The sequence below is a fragment of the Triturus cristatus genome, chromosome 1_1, assembly GCF_964204655.1.
Source record: "Triturus cristatus chromosome 1_1, aTriCri1.1, whole genome shotgun sequence".
NCBI lineage: Eukaryota > Metazoa > Chordata > Amphibia > Caudata > Salamandridae > Triturus > Triturus cristatus.
Genome location: NC_140579.1, coordinates 286297167 through 286319042, shown reverse-complemented (window position 1 = coordinate 286319042; position 21876 = coordinate 286297167). Strand labels below are relative to the sequence as shown.

The window sequence follows — 21876 nt, the reverse complement described above, 5'->3', positions numbered from 1 at the left end:
TATACACTTTATCCTTTTTTATATCAGTTCCTATATCTGCCAAAATTGATAGTGCTTAGGAGTAGGGAGCCCCTAATATTAAGTGCTATGTTAGAAATTAGACATTTATTTTTACATCTTAAGGCTACAAGTTGTACAAGCAAATGAAAAAAGGTGCAACACATGTTCAATTACATGTCCCTTTATTTCACTAGCTCAAATCAAACTTGGGAATGTACTGGATTCTCAGTGAGACCTTTGAAAGTTGGGAAATAGTCCATTAACTCTTCTCCAGGTACTAAATAAGGCATATCTATCACAATCTCAACAAGGTTCTGATTGACACCCTAAATGACACTTTACATATATTAGAACATATGATGGTGGGGCTAAAATTCAGCATACTTTGTCTTTTCATAAAATATAAGTGTTTTGTTTCTATGGGATGAATCAAGGCTGGTGTTGACAAGCATTTCATTTGATGTCTGTGGAACTGGGTGACTTGCGTTCCTAATAGGCATGCTGTCATCTGGTCTAAATTTGCTGAATATTGTGTTTCTCATGGAACAAAGCCATAAGCACAAAAATCATATAGAGACGCCAAATCATAATCATGATAACTTATGTTTTTTGGCACTCACAGTTAATGGAGGAAGAACTCCATTCTTAAGGCCACGTGTGTGACCATTTTTAGGTGTCACAAATGGAGTATCGGGTCATTTGTGACCGATAAAACATTTTTTAGCATGTACTAACTTTTATTTTTCAAGTTGATAACCAATTACTGACTCGCAAAATAGGGTTTGCGAGTCGGTGTTAGGAAAGGGCGTGCCAAGGGCGTCCCTTCCTAATAGCGAGTCGCAGGAGGGATGTAGATTGTTTTGCGAACGGAATGTGGTCACAAAACAATCACAGTTTACCACCTACTTCAAGTAGTTGGTAAGCCAGTTGCAAATGGGAACGGGGGCTCAGGGGACCCCTTCGTGATTTGCAGCAAAAACGTTATGCCAAAGCAGGCAGTGGCCCCAAATACCACTGCCTACTCTAAAAAATGAACAGAAACGTTTCACTTTTCTTTTTGGAACACATCCCGTTTTCCTTTAAGGAAAATGGGCTGCATTTTTTTTTTAAGTTGATTTTTTGTAACGCAAACACAGCCATGGTTGTATGCTGTCCCCAGCGGGCCACCATCCTTGTGTTTGTAGCGATTCTCAATGGGACACAAAATGCAACCTACCTCATGACTATTGCTGAGGTAGGTCAATTGTGACCCCATTGGGAATCGCAAAATGTGTTAGAGACACATTAGTACACTTCATTTTGCAAAGGTCATGTTGCGAGTCGCAAAAAGTCGCAATTAGGAAGTCACAAAATGCTTCAGTCGTACATGTGGCCCTTGGTCTCCTGTAGCTGGGACTTTCAAAGTACAGGTAGAAGAGTGTGGATGCTGGTGATCACACGGGTTGTATATGAAGCAATTACCGTGTGTCACTGAGGTGACTACAGAGCAGGACCAATCCATGCCAGGCTGACTGCATTGAATATTTAACTGTTTTAGAGTACTGACGAATTGTAGGAATCGGGAAGAAAGATATCTTGTAACAATCAGTCAGACCATTTGTGTTCGAAAAACAGGCAACTACAGCACCAAGAAGCCACTGTCTGAAATTTTGTGCTTTGGAAGGTAAAGAAAAATGCTACGTAGAACTTTCCTTAAAGAGTCCTTTCATGATGTCTTGTTGCACCAGTGACTTCGTTACCCTTGTTGGACTTATACTAAACATAATTCTGCTTTGGTCAGACTGCTTTGGCGCCGCCATTGTTATTTAGCGAGACCTTAAGTAGCGGCACCAGTTAACGGTATCAGAGGGATGTTGAGCTTTCCTTGACACCTTTCCTTTGCAAAGAAGCTGCAATTGGCCCACAAAGCCCGTTCACAGAGGGCTGACGTACCATCCACTCTACAGCCATCTGTTACCCCTACCTCCATTGGAAATGGCGGATGCATCTTTTGAGCCTGATTGGCAGTAAATCAGGCGAACAAGAAGTGGTGTTTGAAACAGAAACATTTTGGATTTATAACTGCACCTGCAGGCAGAAGGAAGTGCTATACTATTGCAACTGTTTACGAAATTGGGTGATTAATAAATTAGGCAGTGTAGGACTGGCTTTTGCAGCAAAAGAAGAGTATGTAGTATTACAGATTTTTTTGAAGGATAGAATCGATCCAATATGCGTCGAAGACTAAAAGAGCTAGCATAAGCCATATCTTTTAAGGATAAGAGAGTCAACACAGGTACTGCACTCCTTGCACTAGACAGCCAGTTTAGGCAATGCACTCAAAAGATTAGAGTGGACGCATTGGCATTGCCTTCAAATAATTAGCGGCCCTGTGTAGGCAAAGCCAGCAGAGGATGAAGGAGCAGGGGTATGCCAGCAGAGGCTTTGCTTTCTTAGGTTTAGAAAGTGAGCATAGACAATGCTTTCTAAGCAGGAGAGAGCCAGTATTGGAGATGTTTTGAACGATTAGAGAACTAGAATAGACAACATGGCTGTCTCTCAACAATTAAAGAGCCAGCCTTGACCTTCAAGTACTCCGGGGCCTTCCCAAGTGCCCTTGGGGTACTTCCTCACTTCTTTACCTTTTTTGGTGGGGAGCTACAAATAGATAAACTATTTCTTTCTTGGTAACTTTATTTCGGTCGGAGACCATAAAAGCACAGGTAAAATATATACATACAAGATAAAATACATAAATATTTAAGCACCTAGGTTAAGAAGTTATTAAACAAGAAGTTATCAAGGAAGACATAAAAAACAATTCAGTTCATCAATATTAAGAACAGTTAATCACGGCAGACCTCCTCCGCCACATACCATATAAAAAACGAGAGACAGAAAACACAATGGGGGGTGAGGTGTCATATCTTAAAATCCTACAGGCTTGGGCACATTGTTTTAGGCCCAGATTTCTACACAATGGTGCCAACCAGGATCTACGTATTGCACTATAAGCAGGGCAGAAGAATAAAACGTGGATCATATCTTCTTTACTTTCATTGCAAACTGGGCAGATTCCCTCTCCTCGTCCAGCCCATTTGCAAATCAATGCCCCAATCGGGAGGCAGCCATGCCTTAATTGTGTATATAACTTTTTTGCCATGGGGGGTTGAATCAGATCTAAGAATTCCTCTCTCCTGGGCACAAATTTTATTTGCAGAAATTCAATGGTCAACCTACCCATTACTGACGAGCGGTGCAGCAAACTTAAATTGTGTTGTCTAAATAGGGCCAGCAGCTCAGTTCTCCGCACCGCTGGGCAACTTTCCTCTGGGGTCTCCCATAATTGAGGCAAGCCTATTTGATGTACAACAGCTTTGATATGGGATATCCAGGGTATGTTTCTGCTCTTCAGCTGATCCCAAATTGCAGAGAACTCAGCTCTATAGGCACCAAGTTCAGGTACTGTCCACAGCCTTCTCCAATACAAAAGGGATCGAGTCGCTAGGAGTTCAGAGATAGGCTCTAGACCTAGGTCTAATCTCAGAGGTATAAGCGGAGTACTCTGGGGGAGCCCTAGCAAGTTCCTGATAAATGTGTGCTCAACCTTAGAGAGGCTCAATATACACGTATGGCCCCAAAGTTCTGCGCCATACATTGCGGCAGGTCTAGCTTGGGCACCATAAATTTCAAGGGCTGGGGAGACTGGCTTAAATTGAGTTTTCCTCTGAAACTTACTAATACCTCCCACTATCTGTGTAAGCCCCAGGGCAGATTTGGTCACCTGGGTACCCCAGCCGAAATCTTCAGTCAGGGTAACACCCAGATATACAAAAGTTCTAACCCTTTCAAGTGGGGTACCATTTAAAACTGGGCTGGGGCGGGTGCGTTTCGGGGGACCGAAGATCATGAACTTCGTCTTTTCTAGGTTGATCTCAAGTCCCCGCGAGGCGCAGAATGATACAAAACCGTCCAGTACCCTGTGGATGCCTGTAGAAGTTCGAGACAACAGTAAGGTGTCGTCTGCGAACATCAAAGCAGGCACCCGTCCGGACGCCAGCCGAGGGGCATCGCTATCCCTAACAATATCTAGCTCACCCACTAGGCCATTTAAGTAGAGGCTAAAGAGCGTAGGGGCCAGGGCACAGCACTCCTCTAGTTACAGGGAAGTGGGCTGATAGTTCCCCATTCTTCCCACATCTAACCTGGGCATAATTCCCTTCGTGGAAACGCTTCAAAACGTCTAATAGGTAGGGCGGAAGGTCTAGTTCTTTCAAGACCCTCCATAGATTTTCCCTGGGCACAAGGTCAAAGGCGGCCCGTAAATCTACGAAGACCAAGTAGAGGCTACCACCCTCGATACTTACAGTCTTCCAATAAAGGACCTGTAGCCTAAAGAGCTGGTCCAGGGTCGAAATCCCAGATCTAAAGCCAGCCTGGAGGGTAGTTATTACTTCATTCTCATCCACCCACCTAAGTATTCTCTCCAGAAGGATCCGGCCCATAAGTTTCTGGGTAGTATCCAAAAGACTTATCGGCCTATAGTTTGAGGGGACTAAGGGGCAACCCTTTTTGAAAATGGGAACAATCTCGGCCCCTGCCCAGGTGTCCGGCAGTTTAGCTCCCAACAAAACCGCATTGAACAATACGGCTAGGTACGGTGCCCAAATTTTTGGTTGGGAACGGAAGAGATCACCTGGTACCTTGTCAAGGCCTGGTGCTTTATTAGGAAGCTGCCTAGCAATTGCAGATTCAACTTCCTTGACTGAGATACTCTCGACACTTCCAGAGGCCAGCCTCACCCCAGCGTCCAAATGGCCTATCTGGTCTCCTCAGTCTGAGGCCCCCCGCAATCGATACTCATGCGGGAGGTCTAGGGCCGGGGGAGTATAGAGAGGATCGTCTGGTTGTAATGTCGTAGCCCTATTCAAATGTTCAGGTATAACAACCAAAGAAGAAGTGTAAAGTGCGGCGAAATGTGCCTCCCACACTGAGGAAGCAATATTTGGTAAAAACGATTCCCCACTATCTCTCGTGGCAGAGTTTACCAATGCCCAGAATAGTTTAGCATCCTTTGACACTAGGGCATCCCTCAATTTTTTCCACCTATCTTCTTCCCATTCTATCTTGCCCTGCATCCCCAAATGCGATGCAGTGCACGCAACGAAATTTGTTTTATTAATGTATATGTTAACTTACCTGTAAACCTCCGTAATCCGTAGTTTACTACCCCCCACCCTGCCCCTCCCCCTCCCCACGTCACCGCCCTGCAGTTACTCCTACTACCGACCGCGGCTGATAGTGTAGTGGGCATGTCTTACCACCTGCCCCCTAAATTATGATAAGTATTTCTGTGAAAACAAAAAGTTCTGTTTTCTTGCATCATCTAAAAAGAGATGTATTAATCTTTTTCTGCCCTTGGCAAGCCTTAGGAAGCCACCTTTGAGCTTTGGTCTTTGAGGGACTAACACTACAGAGAAACTATCTAGCTTTCACTTACAACTGGATTGCTGCAGAGAGGGCTATATATAATTTTTACCCGAATGAATATGTACAGTATAGCAGATTGGCCACTTTTCAGGCAGTTTCAAAAACCTTCCCGGTACTCATTTCTTTATTTGTTATTTCTATTTGCTTTTATGACTGTATTGAGTTTTACTTCGTGGGTTGGGTAATCAACAACTTCTTGTTTTGTTTTTAACTTTCTTGAACATTAGAAAAAAAACTAGCTACCAACCATAAATAATGTACTTTTCTGGCTGTGGTTTTTATCTTCCGGCATAGGTGTTTGATCTGGTTCAACTCAAGGACCTTTGATGGTGCCAAGATCACCATTAATCTAAACGTACGAAAAGTTTCATGTCCATCAACTTCCAGTTTTCAAATTTACATCCCCATTTGCAATCTGGAGTTTGCGGGTGTGATCTACCTTATAAGTCAGTTTGCAAGCCCTCAGCACAGCTAGATGTGAGTTTTCAACTCGAGGATAGACTATATACTCAATTAAGACTTTGACAGCATTTCTCCCTACCTTACCAAAACACCGTGCCCTTTTGTCATGCATAGGTATTCAACCAGAAAGCAAAATCAAGCTTTAAAAAACAACACATAAGAGTTGGCACTGGGATATTTTCCATAGGATCCATTCTCCTCTGTGACACGATAAAAAACAGTTGTTGGCACTCAATGAGACCTCGCTGAAGAGTGAGTAGCAAACGGAACAAACCTTGAAAGCAGAAAGAGTACATAAATAGGAGTCCACTGTGTCAAATCTTTCAAGTATCACTTGCTGTAAAAACTTACTGCAAGAAATCACATTGTGATTGCGACGAACAATAATTTACATGCAATAAAACAAAAACACACAAAAAAGAAACCAGTATCAAAAATGAAAATCCAGCCCAGCTCTGCAGCTGGTAAAGTCCAGACCTCTCGGAAAGGTCTCATTGCACCTGTATTACCCACAATGCACCGGTTTCCCTTTAGCTCACACAAAACACAGAATGGAAAAACAAAATGGGCGAACTAGAATTTGTTGCTGAGACGTTGTGACCTAGTCCAATCCTTGTCACTTAGTAATGGTACTTTTGTTATTGTCATGATGTCAAAAGAATCTGGATAAGAAGGGAAGCACATTTTCAGTATCTGTCCTTTCCGCCTTATGCCATCTTCTCCTCCCCATTCTGTGTTCTTCAGTATCGGTGAAGGGAGCACGGGTGGGTTCAGAATATAAATATGTCTATCTATATATGTATAAAGTTGCAGCAGATCAGAGGTCTTTTTCAGGGCCTCCCATACCTGTATGGGCATTCAATTCACCTTATTCTGGGCCTCTTGGTGACTAAGGAAGAACTCTTCTCAAAACTGATGGGATGGAAACATTGTATCCATGGCCTTCCTTCATGTGGAAAGAATGCAGTAGAGTCCAAGGGAGGGAATCTGTGAGACGTAAATTGATACCTTCATGCCTTGACACTTTGGAAAAAAATAAGTGGTACACTAAACCAAAATGACCTTCAGTATATTTTTTCCAAGCACAATCTCCACTAGGGACAAAAGTAGCCAAACTCTTGGACTTCCAGAGATCTCCGCCACCTCTTTCACTTCCTCGCTTGTGAAAAACAGGCAGATCCTCCAGTGGTGTCGTCATTCACTGGTGTCGTCTTGAATTAAAAAAACACTAATCGTCTTTCCCAAACACTGAGCGTCTTTTAGTGCGAGAACAAATTGCAAAATTGCAGCATTGTTTCCAACTGGACACCACAAAAATGTTTCTGTGCAAACTTCAGTGACTGTGAACTCAAATTTAGTGCATGATCTTCCACTGCTCAACATGCACAGTGACCTCCATGTTCTTCCAAATCCGATGCCATTTCACAGTCAGCAGGAATGTGGAAGAAGCCTACGCCCCCAACAACAGATAATAAGGACAACGGAAACCAGCAAGCAATCCTCTATATCAGGATTTGCAGTGCCTCTCATATGGAAACGAAAATAAAGTATCTCCAAAGAAGGCTTGTTTCCCAATATACACCAAAGAGGTTTCATGCGGAGCAGCAAACTTTATATTTCTGTGATCTTTCAGTGGATTCCAGGAGAGTCCTAGTTACCCTTTTTACAATGCTCCACTGTTCTTTCCATGGGAATGATTAACAAAAATACTGACGCCAGCAAACGGATTAAGATCCAGATCATGAGGCACAGATCGTTGGACAACACAACAACGTGAAGATTTGTTCCCTCCCTTTTTCAGCTGGACCCTCTTTCTTTTCCCTTGTCTGTTTTCTCTTTCCATAGCCCTGATGATGGCAATGTTCCTGTGGTGGTTGGTGGCTCCCTCTCAGCTCTCAACAGCCATGGCAACAATCAACTGCTCGACTTTGTAGGCCAGCCGCTGTCGGCACGCCTGCTCATCCTGCTGTAGAGCTCCAATCAGCTGCAAGAAATAAGACGGACACGTGATCAGGTGGTGGTCAGAGAGAGTTAGGGAAGAGGGTACAGAGGAGAGTGGAGGACACAGGGAGAGAAAAAAAAAAAAGAGCACTGTAATGCTATACATTTGTTCTTGGCTTTATCACTATTATTTTATTTTTGATACAAATGTAAGGTGGGGGATATCTGTTAACTGTGGCCCTTTATACGCTTTGTATTAAAAAAAATCTGGCTCTTTTCCAATAAAAAAAACCCCTAATTTCCTGTTTGATAACAAACAAGAAAACTGCTCGATGAACAAAATCACTTGCTTACCCTTTTATTATATCCCTGAAAGGAGTATGTCTTCAGCACAGCATGTGAAATTCTGACGCTACAGTCATGACTGAGATTCTCTGTTATTTAAAAAGCCTGTGTAGAAAACACTATTGTTTTAGTTTGCAAACTAATTGTTTTTAAAGTGTATATGTTAGCCTTGGATACATGGTGCTATAATGGGTCTGGGGCCACATGTACAAAAGGTTTTAGCGGTCGCAAATGGAGAATCAGGCCATTAGTGACCGATAAATAGCCTTTTGACATGTACTAACTCTTTTTTGCGAGTTAGTAACCTATTACCGAATTACAAAATAGGGTCTGCCAGTCGCTATTACGAAGGGGCATGTTAAGGGCGTCCCTTCCTAATAGCGAGTTGCAGGGGGATGTATGAATGCTATGTAACAAAAGGGCAATCGCAAAACATTTCCAGTTTACCGCCAACTTCAAGTTGCTAGTAACCCATTTTAATGTTAACTCAACTGTACACATTGAAGGTGCTGGTATGTTATCTCAACCAAGAGCAACAAATCTAATTAATTAGTTGTCAAACGCTTGCTAAAAGTAACGTCAATGTCCATTTACTGCAGGTATTATTTGGTAATGGGTCTTTCTATTAATAACCAAATTTACTGCACTCATTTGATTGACTGGAATCCATGGCCTGTTGGTTTCACGCACAGATCCCTATGGCAGCCGCATTACCCACCAGTCAAGTACAATACAGGTGAGACAAGACATTCCTTCTGGTTCCTTTTAGACACCTCGTCACCAGCACGATTCTTCATGTCTCATTTACCTTGCGAGCTTTCGAGCTGCTACATGTAATTAATGCACGAAAATCACTCACTTCTTTCTGGAGAAATTACGAAAATATGTTCGACTTACTTACAAAATTAAGGGGGCGGAACCAATGGAGGAAGGCTTCAGCAATAGAAAAAGGGCCTCCCATTGCCATATTTCTTTGCTGACTGGCAGGGATGTGTTGGGGGGGGGGGGGGAGGGGCTCGTGAATGAGGAGGATATGTTAGGGTATGTGGACGGCTTCGCCCTAAATGCGTCCCCACATAAAAATACAACTGAAGGTTACTGAGTTCATGTATCCCTCTAAGTACAGGTTTTGCTCTGTTTTAAATCTGGATTCATTTCGTAGTTCAAAAAATCTTAGAATTATACGGCTATACCTTACTCTCTGTGCTCCGTTCTACAATTAGTGTAAACATTTTTGATAGGGAATAGTGATATGGGCTGTTAGAGGGGGTGCAGCTCAAAACTTTGAAGATTCAAATGTTTGCCACATCCAGGCAGTGCCTCTGTTTAAGGAGAAATTTCATTGGTTTCACAGCATCACATGACCCGTCAGATAATATTTGTAGTTTGTAGACAATCCATTATGAATGGTGTGGAGAACTTTTTTAGCTCCACGTTTTTTTATAAAGACTGTCAACATTTTCCTCTTTTTTTTTTAAACAAATTTTATTGATTTTCTGGTTAGTACAATTTATCTGAGTTTATCATTGCATAATGCACAAAAATGTTATCACTACCTGTCTGTAAGTATCATATCTCCAACAAACTTTTCATGGGTTTTTATCTTTAACAGGTAAGCATGAAAGGACTTTCTTAGCCCCCTTCTATGTTTAGAACTTGTGTCTGTGTACACCAGGTGACAGCCGGGAACGAGCATCCTACCTGCTCCCCAGCTACTGTTATTAAAGTGTGTTTTCTGTATTGTGCCAAAGCACTGCAGCTCAAAGAGCTGCGTGAACCGCTGATAGTATTACCTAACTCAATGGTACTCATTTCTTCAACAATAAGCATGGATAGCTGTTCGATTGCTGCTGGAATCTTCTGTGAAGTACATATCGCCCTGATTCATTGTCTGAAACTTTTGAGCTTGCTATATCGAGACAACCTTCCACTGGGCAATGGTAAATTCATTTGGACGTATGTAAACCAATTAGGTAAAATGCTGTACAAGTACCAAATTATTGCAATTGATTATTTGGAGAAAGAGCATTTGTGAGGACACCACTCATGAACACATTTCATTCTGTACTGGGTTTGAGGGTGGAGAGACAAGACAGATTTGCTAACTCTCCGAGCTGTGGTCCTGGACCGCCAACCAGAAACAACCTCAAATAAATAACAAGATGATTGAATGTTGTAGGCTGAAGGGCAATCACCAGCCTGTCTTCGGATGGCTAGGCAAACTCATTTCATTAAATCCCAAAATCCTCAAGCAGCACCCCTTCGACAAGAAGGGTGCATTTTCTAAATCAGACGAAGCGAGTACAGATCACACCATTCCCTAAAGACTATCACAGTTGTCACTGAGAGACAGAGACAAAATGAGGAATATCATTTAACGATCCAAGATGTAAGCAGAAAATACAGTAAATTGAGAACTGCCAAGGTGTTGCGAAGAGATCTATGCTTCTCTGGGAAAGAGATTACAGGAGGGGCCAACATATCTAAGCTTTCCCTTGATAGCCACAAACCATAGTGGACCCCCTGAGGAGAAAGTGGTTCTTACCTCCTGGCTGTATTTACTGATGTATGAGTAGATCTCATTGAGTGCACTCAGCATGTTGAACTCAATTGCATGCATGCGCGACTGCTCTGCCAGATACGCATTCATGCCTTGGTCACTGATGGCCGGCAACTTGGCAATATCTGCGTAATATCTGTGGCAGATGAAAGGAAGAGGCATGAAAAACAGCACGATACAGGGAATGTGCACCTCTGACCGGTAAAGACTCCACCCCCTCCCACTTAGTAGCCAGTAGTTTGTTTTCCATTAATCAGTTAACCCCTTCGGTGCTCATGACGGAACGGTTCCGTCATGAGCCACGGTTGAGCTGTGCTCATGACGGAACCGTTCCGTCATGACCACGCCCGCGCAAGATTCCGTCAGCACAGCGGCGGAATTTGCGCAGCATGGAAGGGGTTAATGTATTTAATCCTTTTTGATCTCTAAATGTGGCTGAGCGCTCAGGGCTGCTCATTTTCCCTGCTGGAACATGATAGTCGGATTTTAACAAAAGTCAAAATTTGGCACTTTTACATTCTTAACGCTAAAAGAAAACATCTGATATAATATGCTGCAAACCACGCATCTGTTGTTCTTTATCAAGAGACTTCACCCAGAATCAAGGCACAATTAGGACCTGTGGGTTTGCAATTTTTTCTGGGGAGTACTGGCATTCTAGTGTCTATTGCTCTAGCTGTTTACTGCTGCTGTTTTTCTTTTACTCACAAGAACATATGGTAATTTGAGTGTAGGAGAGTAGGATCTGCACTTATGTTGACCCCACTTTTTAGGTCTCGCCTAGGCAGCGCTTGCGCTGTCTCGTTGAGACATGCAGTATACACTATAGTGTGTATAAGCTCCACCCACTCTCCACCCATCATTTTCATTGGCTGATGTCCTAGATGGTGCCTTCTGATTGGTTGTAGGGCTTGTTAGTCCCTCCTTATGATGGACATTTCTTCATTTGTGTCCTTCCACGGCTATTGGCCCCTTTACTGCACAGACTACTTTCTTCCAATGCCTTCTCACATCCCCAATGCCTTCTCACACCCCCATACTATTGCATTGCCAATGCTTGTTTTATTTGTCTCTGCCAATGCTTGTTTTATTTGTCTCTGCCAAGGCTTGTTTTATTTGTCTCTGCCAATGCTTGTTTTATGTGTCTTTTATGTGTCTCTACCAATGCTTGTTTTATGTGTCTTTTATGTGTCTCTACCAATGCTTGTTTTATTTGTCTCTGCCAATGCTTGTTTTATGTGTCTTTTATGTGTCTCTGCCAATGCTTGTTTTATCTGAGATCTCTGTTTAATTATTTAGGATTAATACAGCCCAAGCCTCGGACCTTCTTTTAATTATTTATCATTATACAGCCCAAGCCGAGGATCGAACTCTGCTCTCCAGCTCCAAGGTCGGCAGCTTTATATGTTACGCCACCGCTCGTGGCTTCAAAACAAGCCCCCTTAAATAGGGGTTTATCTTTGTGTCCATTGCATGCACTCTAGTGCCCCTGGGGCAAAAGCAGGGACCCACTAGAGTGCTTCTCTATCAGAATGCACTTTGCGGTCCCCCCGGGGCACAAGCAGGCATCCACTTCAGCATGCCTAAGCAAGCGTGTGATGAGTCGATGCTTGTGTGTATGCTTGCACACGCGAGGCTGCAGGAGTGTACGGATGGCGAATTTCACGATCCCCAGGCAACCCTGGATCTTTTAATTTTTCTGTTGCTCGGGAGTCAGACACCACAGCCGGGAGCCCTGACGTCTTAGATGCTCTTGACAAACATAGACAAAGGCGTCACCAGAAACGCGTCTGTTTGGCCAGAGATCGGTGAAATAAAATTGCGGAACTCACCACCGAGAGTGCTTTTTCCGACCAGGGTACGATTACCCTTTCGGATTTGGAAGCAGTGATATGCATGCGGGAGCACCCCTGCAAGGAAAGCACCCACCCGTGAGTGCATCGAGTTGGTGACTCTAGAAGCTGGAACATATATATTCTGAGTTGAAGCCACATTAGCTATCCCGGGTGAGATATGCTATTTGTAATCAGTTGCATTGTTTGGTTTTGCCACATGCCAGATATTTAATCAAATAGAAAACCATGATTACACCATTTTATATTGTTTGGAGGTAAGGTGTTACTCGCACTAATACGTGTTTAATATTTGCCCACTAGGGCATAATTGTGCGCCATGGTTCAGTGTAGATACACTGATCGTGTACTCCAATGGAGCTCACTGGGGCAGATCGATAGTAGTACTCATATAGTGCTCACTGGGCTGATGTATATGAGTTTACAAGTGTGCGTTATTTTGCTACATTATTCCCCCTTTTTTTTAGTTTTGCTGTTATAAATCAAAAGGTGTCTGTGATTTATATTCACCTTATGCATTTGCAACTATGGTTTCAGAATTTCAAAATTGGCGCTTAAAACGGACTTTCCAGTCTTCTGTCTACTGTTACGTGTATACCGGAAATGTATGTAAGCCCTTGGCGAATTTCACGATCGCCAGGCAACCCAGGAGCTTTTAAATTGTTCTGCTGCCCGGGGGTCAGACACCACAGCTGGGAGCCCTAATGTCAGCCCGGAATGAGGGAGATAGGCGGGGAGGGGGCAGTCTTTGAAGTATTATAAAATAAAACTTACTGGATTCATGAGCAGTAGCCTTTATCACTACTCCCACCAGGCCCCAAAATCGCCAACGTACTTTCTTCACAGGCCAACATGGCTGCAAATCTAAAGTTCTACAATTACGTAAAATAACCATTAATAAAAGAGATAAAAGATCAATATGGTTCCAGTGAGTGAGAGGAGGATTTCATAACTGACAAACAAATTGACGCAAATTGAAAGATAATACCCTAAAATTAACCCGTCTAATCACCGCCCAAAGTTAACTTTTAAAAACAACTAAACATTATCTCCCTAAAAGTGTGACTGTTGCTGTGCTCAGACTTCATTATTTCCTTTTATTAGCGTTCCTCTGACAGACCCTCTGCTGGCTTCCCTGTAAATCCTTCTTTCTGCATTAGCCATACTGCTTCAGATTTTGTGATCAACGGGTCGGAAGCATATGACAGACCGAGGCATTGAAAACCAGAGTAGGGCACATCAGCATGGCTACCTTTGTCACAGATGCTTTAGGCCACCAAGCGCGCCAGGCGAGGAATTAGGACAAGCAGAGATCAGAGAGATGTACGCAGAAGCCAGAATGTATTTGATTGTGTTTGCTGCGGCAATGGTAGCACTTGGGAGTCATAAGTTCTGACGGAAGTATATCCGCAAAAATGTCATGTTTGCCTTCCAGTTCTGTTTAATGGTCAAGTATAAGCTGTGAACCATACTTACAGTTTACATATGTAAACGCATTTTAAAATATTGAAAGCCTTTATTGTTTCTGAAATTGTGCATTTAAGCTGTAGAGTTGAGACCAATGCATACGCAATTTCAATACAGCTATTTTTAATCCAATGAAACATCTGTTGTTTATGTTGAATAAGTAAACAACGATGATTAACCCCTTAGTTGCTGAGACTTTTCCTCTGCTACTGCTAAGCCCTTTTTTGTTGTTTGGGGTACTTTATGTTTAAGCCTTTATAGCATTAATCCACAAAAGGTAGCCAAATTTGCATCCTTTTCTACCTCATACCCTGGGGATTCAAAAGGTACCAGGGAACAGAGAAAAAAGCCAAAATATGCTATTTTGTTTTTTAATCTAAAGGGGAAAAAGTGTTGTGTAATCAAGTGTTTTTTTCTGGAAATGTCATCATTGAAAGATTTGCAGTGTTACGATCCCAAATGTCCCACTTTGAGGAACTAGCAGGGCTGTAAATACATGTTTGCCACAGTGTTTGCATTTTTCTAAGTGGTAGTCAATTTTCACCCTTGTTGTGGTTACAACCTACATTCAGTTTGTGGTGGAAGCCGGTGTAAAGCCATGGGTGAACCAGAAAATAAATACATTTCGGAAAACTAGATACACTTCTGAATTCTGGGTGATTTTTTTTATCTGACTCATGGTTTCCCTAAAGAAAATAGGTATTGAGATTTAAAAAAAATTGAAATAGTAGGAAAAAATAGAAAAGCTAACAGAACAGCGATTTTATCTGTAATGTTTTGCCCCGATGACCTATTTGCAAAAGCAATATACTGTTACATCAGTCAGATCATTCTGTTCGCAGGGATATATAGGGGCAGATTTATGTTCCATGGCGCATCCCTGCAAATCAGCATGGATGCGCCAGGGAAGATGCGTCACGCAAGTTTGCCCTTGCGCCACCGCAGGACCAGCAGATGCGTGACGTATCTGCCGGCGTAAGGTTGGCGCAGTGCTGAAGTTGTGTCGCAAGCGCGACGCAACTTCAGCACTGTTCCAACCTACCCCATACCTAACATGGTGCGTCAAGCCTTACGCCTGCTTCAAGCAGGCGCAGGGTTTTGACGCATCAGCGTTGGGAAAGTGACTCAGTGAAATCTTATAGATTTCACTGAGTCACTTTTCCGGGGCGTTCCTGTGACGGAACGCCACCCCTGCGTGGAAATGCCCACATGAAACCTGATGCAGGTTTCATGTGGCGCAGGGCTTTACACCATGACGCATCTCCATAGATGCGTCACGATGTAAATAGGGCGCAACGTGGCGCAGGGTTTACGCCGCCAATGCGTCACAAAAGTGACGCGACGGCGGCGTAAAAGTGGCGCAACTCCAACATAGATCTGCCCCATAGTGTTTGTTGGTTGCTCATAAACATGCAATACAAAGAGCCAAAAACTGAGATGCAGTTTATAATGATTTTCGGTGTAGGTAAAATGTAATGATTGATAAATGGGTATGAGGGAAACCTACTTGTGTGGCTGGGACTACTGACCTTGGCACACAAGCTCCTTTAACACAACGTGGAGATATTAACATTTACTGAAAAAGAAAATACCTGTTTTGGCAATAGTGGTGGCTGCGATATTTGGGCCTGGACTCAGTTGCCTCCCAGGGAAACCTGCCAAACCCCGACACTTGGAGAGCTAGACACCCAGGAGATTCCAGGATGGTCTGACTTGCATGTATTTCATTAAGTTTTCCTACCCACAATGCACTGCAAACATAAAAACCTTGGCTAAAATCATACATTTCTCCCACATTTCTGTGAAGGAAACCTATGGAGGCTGGGGAAGACCTCTTAATTGCTACCACCCACAATAACTGCACATTTTTCAATAAAAATGGTACCCTACTTATGCGTCTCCATCAAAATTGTCTCACTTAAGCAACATGGGTAGCTATGGTATTTGGGCCCACACTGTGCCGCCACCCAGGGAAACCTTACAGACCCAGACATTTCTGAAAACTAAACACTGTGGAGAGAAAGACTGTATTGCCCCTAGTGGGTGTGAAGGGGTCAATGGAGCATGCCCAAGAGGCAGCACCCTCAGAAAGAATAAATCCCCAATGTACCCCCATGGTGCAGAAATACAGTATGCACATTGATGTACCATGCACCATGCACAATCCTGTTGTCTAGTGGGATTTCTACCTCTTGAGGTCAAAATGACTGTTATGGCCTTTGGTCAGTGAGCGCACTGATCCTTAACCAAGAGACTGCTTCCTCTACAATGAACTGCTACCTTGGTGTTCAGTGGGGTTGATCCCTGCTGGGAGAGTTCTATCTCAGAACTATCACCAAGTAGAGATCTACAATGGAGCGACAACAGTGGAAAGGGGCTTTGTACCCTTTCCAATTCTGTTTCTCCTGCAGACATTGGTGTTTGGGGGTAAAAGCTATGCCTTCCAGCATGAATCAACAGAGAAAGTAGACTACGGCTTTAGCACGTTCTACTTTCACTTTGTTCTGTTGTGATGCCAGCTCTCTGTGCTCGCTGGTGTTATAGCAAAACTAAATAAAAAATCAAACTTGGGACATAAAGGAGGCTTCACCCTCACACTCTAACTATAATTTTACTTATTGTATACTTATATGTGTATGTACTTTGGGTGTCTGGAGATCAACCCTAGGACTTGTCTGCTTCCGCTTAGGGACTTCTTTTCTGTTCAACTGCCTCTATTTAACTGTTTTGATAGAAAACAACCAGCAGAGCTCAGTAAAATACCAGAATCACTTTAGCATTCTCTCCATTCCAGTCCATAGAAATTGTCTTCCATGAGCACCTGTAGAAAATAATATTTTTTTCACATTTTGTATTTTCAGTGATATGACCACCAAAGGCCCTGATTTTATATTAAAAACAGTGCTTTGGACTATACCATTTCCCTCTAAAAGGCATATTTATCTCCATGTGTTCCCATACCTAGCATATCGCGCAGTTTGGTGCTTACTTTCCCTCCATGTTAAAGAACAGTAGATGTTTCAGCACCCAGGCTAATGTGCTGCATAGCTATATACATATAAGGTCCCAAAGGCGAGACCGATTGCATTGCAAATGCTTGTTTTCTGATGTTAACACTGGTTTCTGACTATAGTCTGGCTGGGCCCCTGCTAATCAGGGCCCCAGTCTCTCTGATCTCTCTAAATGACTTGGAGTGCATATTAGATGCACTAGTGATTGGTTACTGTGGTGCCTTATGAGCCCCTAGTATATGGTACCTTAGGTACCAAGGGCATAGGTACTTTACAGGCCAACCAGGGGATGAAGCATGTATTATGGGAAGCAGACTAAATCTGACACCTCAGGCCTGCTACTGCAGCCTGGGTGAGGTAGTGTTAGCACTCCTCACAGAGGTATAGGTTCCTATATCTCAACATACACACACACATATAAACCTACCAGTCACCCCTACAGCAGGCCCTATCAATCCTGAGGGCAGAGTGCTTGGTTTACAATGTGAGGGGGTGCCTCTGCCTGAGCAGGGCCCCTCTGCAGCTGGCAAGGTATATTCCCGGTGGCTGTTTGTGGATGCGGTTAAACCATATACTCTTAAGTGCATTATAACCTCCCGGTAAATGCTAACTTTGGAATGACTGCATCAAAACATGTTGTGTTTGGTGTCAAACAACTTGGAATCATACCCCCACACCAGTAACTGGTGTGGGAGTATGATCCCACCCTTCTAGAGGGGACAACATGTACCCACTGTGGAAACACTGTAGATATCTGAAAGAGCCCTGGCATCACAAAATGGATGCCACCAGCACAGACACTGGGCTGCCCTCCTGCTGCTGACTGAAACTCGCAGTGGAGGAGGCCCAACAATAGGCATCCTGTCACAGGGAGGTGTCACCGCCTTCCAGACAGGATTTAGTGTATTGGAGCTGGATGGGTGCACTCTTAGAGTGCTTTGAAGTCCTGCACTGGGGGAGCATTAGGCTCCTCTGTGCATATGCCAGCTCAAACCGGTTTTGGGGCTACCAGCCCCTGCTCTGGCGCGAAACTGGACAAAGGGAAGTGGGTGTAACCACCCCCCCCGACCCTCCTAGAGGAGTGGTCATACGGTCGCAAACTTTCCCGCCGGAGTCCGAAGTCCCTGCAGCCCCGGAAGTGGATTTCCTGACTTCGACGGCCATTGTGAGTCCCCAGCAGAGCTGAGGCGAGTGGACCCCACACGTGACGAGGAACTGCAATACCTGGGTACCGTGCACTATTGTCAAGTGCAACCCCTTCACGACGTTCTACGAACTTGTGCTTTGGACCATTTGTGGCCCAAGCCTCCAGCAGGTTGTGCACCGAAAATCAGAGGCCTACCCCATCCCGAGTGACCGTGGGCTCCTGTAAAGCATTTCCTCACAAGGCGTCTTTGCGATCCTTTGCCCGTTGGCTTGTGGGTTCCCTGAAGACTTTCTTATCGAACCAAAGGGCTGACCTGAGATTGTTTACCTTAAATGGTAACATACATAGTGATATGTACAGGAAAAAAACTGCTTGCAACAGCTATCTGCATGCCACTAGTGCACACCCACGCTCTACCATAGAAGCGATCCCATTTGGAGAAATGGTTCGCGCTAGACGAAATTGCAGTCTAGAATCTGACTTTAAAACTAACATCAAGAAAATCAAAAGCAGATTCACACAGAGAGGCTATAATCAAGCATGTCTGAACAAGGCCGAGAAAAGGGCCATGTCCCTCAAGAGGAAAGAGCTACTAACTACTAAAAGAAAGAAAAAAACGGATAAAGAAAGCGGGGAATTTGGGTTATACTTTATCACAGAATATAATGCCCTTAATAATCATGTATATAACATCTTAAAGAAAAATTGGCACTATCTTTCAAAGGATGGCTCGATAAGTATGCTAACATCAAAAAAAACCAAAGTAATATACCGTAGAAGTAAGACATTTAAGGAGGTACTTAGCCCGAGTTATATCAGGGACTCCCCTGTTTTGAGGCCAACATGGCTACCTGACAAACCACCCGGATTCTATACTTGTGGTAACTGCTGTATATGCCAATTCGGTATTAATAAGAACAAAGTATTCAGCAATGGTTCGAGGGAATATACCACAAATTGTTTTATTAATTGTAACACGGAATTCACGATATACATGATTGTATGTGCATGTCAAAAGAAATACATTGGTAGCAGCATACGCAGTTTAAAGCTGCGTATACAAGAACATGCCAGAGCCATAAAAAATGGGAATGACAAATACCCGGTTTCTGTGCACATACAAAGTGAACATCCTAGTGAAAAGAATTTCAAATTTTATGGCATCGATCATGTTAGAATGCCAGAACGAGGGGGCAATAGAGAGCTGATATTGAGACAGCGAGAGGCGTCATGGATATGCCGTCTCAGGACCGTACAGTTTGGTCTTAATGCCAATGATGAAATGCATTATTTCCTTTAACTACCTAGGAATGATCTTTAACCATAGAGACCATATGGACATGTCTATAATACCTAGGAATGATCTTTAACCATAGAGGAGCTATGGACATGTCTATAATTCTGTCCGTTCAGCTGATAATCTAATTAAACTGTCAATGTAGTCAAGGATGGACTTGGCAATTAATCACATAATCGAACATCTCAGTTGGCATATCATATTATTGTACAAGGCTTAGAAACTACATAATAATTTGGAAAATACATCTTCAACTGATATTGGACATATATAGGTTTTACACACAGACATATCATGTGGAAATCATGATATGGTTTCCGTTTCCAGCCCTGTTACAATCATGATATCAGCATAACTACCGATTGGTTAGGTCAGTTGCCACATAATTGTAATTTTTGTGCAATCATTACAGAATTGACAATGTCATGAAAAGCTGATGGGCCATTCAATGGTGGTCGACATAGGTGTTAAATTTGGCTTGGTATATGCACAGTGCATTATATGGATGTCATCATGTGAAATATATTATGAATTATATAAGACAATTTCGGTTTAAAATTGTATTGTTGTCATTTTCAGTCTGGGAATCATTATTAATAGATATTTGCGACATGAAAAGTTTTTTTGGCCACTCAAAGATGGCCGCATAATTGGTAAAAGTCGCGATAATGTCTAGCGTGTTGCAATTGATGGACACAACTTTGCATAATATTGATTTAACTGTACAGCCAATATTGTATTTATCATACCGAGGTGTGTAATCACCTCAAATTATAAAGCACGATGAGTCTTTTGATCGCACACCTCTAAGTTACAAAATTCACATCGCGGAACAAAATATGAGTAACCATGCCCGTTTACAATCCGATTGCGAAAGAACCTGTTATATATTTGATATCATAAACGATGTTATCATTTTTCGTTGCCTATAAAATATGGCACAGATAGATATTGATATACAAGAACACTTGGCCAAAGAATTTGTTACACATCTGATAGTACATTGACAAAACAATGTTATCGTTTTTCGTTGCCCACAAAATATGGCATAGATAGATATTGATATATAAGAATACTTGGCCACTTTAAGATGGCCGCCACGTTATCCCGTCATGATGTCTACTGACTATACCGGCACATCTAATTGGACACATGATTTTGACATTTCCGGGGGCGGCACTATAAGAAACCGCGAAATACGCTTGTACTGTTTCGCCGCTACTATGATGTGAACACGCTGGCTAAGAGTCGACTAGAAGTAAGTGATTTAAAGAACTAGCTGTAGGAACTCATACACCATAAAGGTCTTTTATGCGAGCGTACGGAAGGAAGAAGTACGCTGTCACGCAGAACCATGTTTATGATGGGTTCGGGGCGGTTACAGAGCAGGAAGTAAATGGTGAAACAAAGTCTAGTAATTTAAAAACCACGACGATATCTCAGAGGTTTGCAATAAGATTAAACTGAAATCGGTAATCCATGTATTTGCATTAACGGCGCATAAATGGATAAAGGGCGGTCCTATGAGTCAAATATGTCGTTATCTCTGATTATCATATTCAGATTCACGTATCCATAACAATATATTAAATATTTATGGACATTGCCAGAACTAAGCAGTTCTCTTAAGATGAATATAATGAATGTGCCCTATGCAACTGGTCCAGACTATATTTCATATCGTATTCGTCTATGTCAGGATGTTAGAGCTCGCATGAGCTAAATAGAGGTGAAATTACATAAATAATATTAATTTGTAATACAATGTATGGTACATAAAGTGAAAATGACAACCAATTTTCGAATAAATGAAGGAACAGCAGTAACTGCTCGTTTATACTCTAGTTCAGTTATGGCGTTTGGTTAGTAGAAATATCATGGCCCATATCATGACTGCATGCATATACATGTAAGAAAATCTTTCTTCTAGAATAACATATGACCATGAGAAGTATTCATCGCAGAACTCCATATCATAGGAATTCGCCATCACATAAGGAGCTTATTCAATATATACATGAGGTATGCAAGTTATATATATGTTATGTACAATGAACTAATGTATAGTGATGACTCGTGTAGTTGGGAAAACCGTAGCAATATGACATGGCTATAATGGGAAATGTTCAACTGACAGTGTTTATATACAATGGGATTCTCTCTCTGTAACTTATTTGACATTACGTGATAAATTAGAACAGTCCTGTCATAATCCAAACAAAATGCATGCCTCTCATGACTATATCTTTGATGGTTTATTAATATCAACTAAACGGTTGTGCTGAACTTTGTTGGAATGATGTAATGTACAGATGCCTATGGAT

At 42.6% G+C, this 21876-nt stretch overlaps 1 protein-coding gene across 1 annotated transcript in view; it reads right to left on the bottom strand.

The window, feature by feature from the left end:
• Positions 1-5618: 5618 nt before the first annotated feature.
• The window catches only part of LOC146870133 (plexin-A2-like), a 239584-nt gene continuing 223326 nt past the window's right edge, over positions 5619-21876 (bottom strand). The window contains exons 13-14 of the mRNA XM_085641065.1: positions 10763-10913; positions 5619-7915 (exon numbers count right to left, since the gene is read on the bottom strand). Of these exons, the coding sequence (XP_085497191.1) occupies positions 7820-7915; positions 10763-10913 (247 nt within the window). The 3' untranslated portion in view covers positions 5619-7819. The remainder of the gene's footprint in view (positions 7916-10762; positions 10914-21876) is intronic.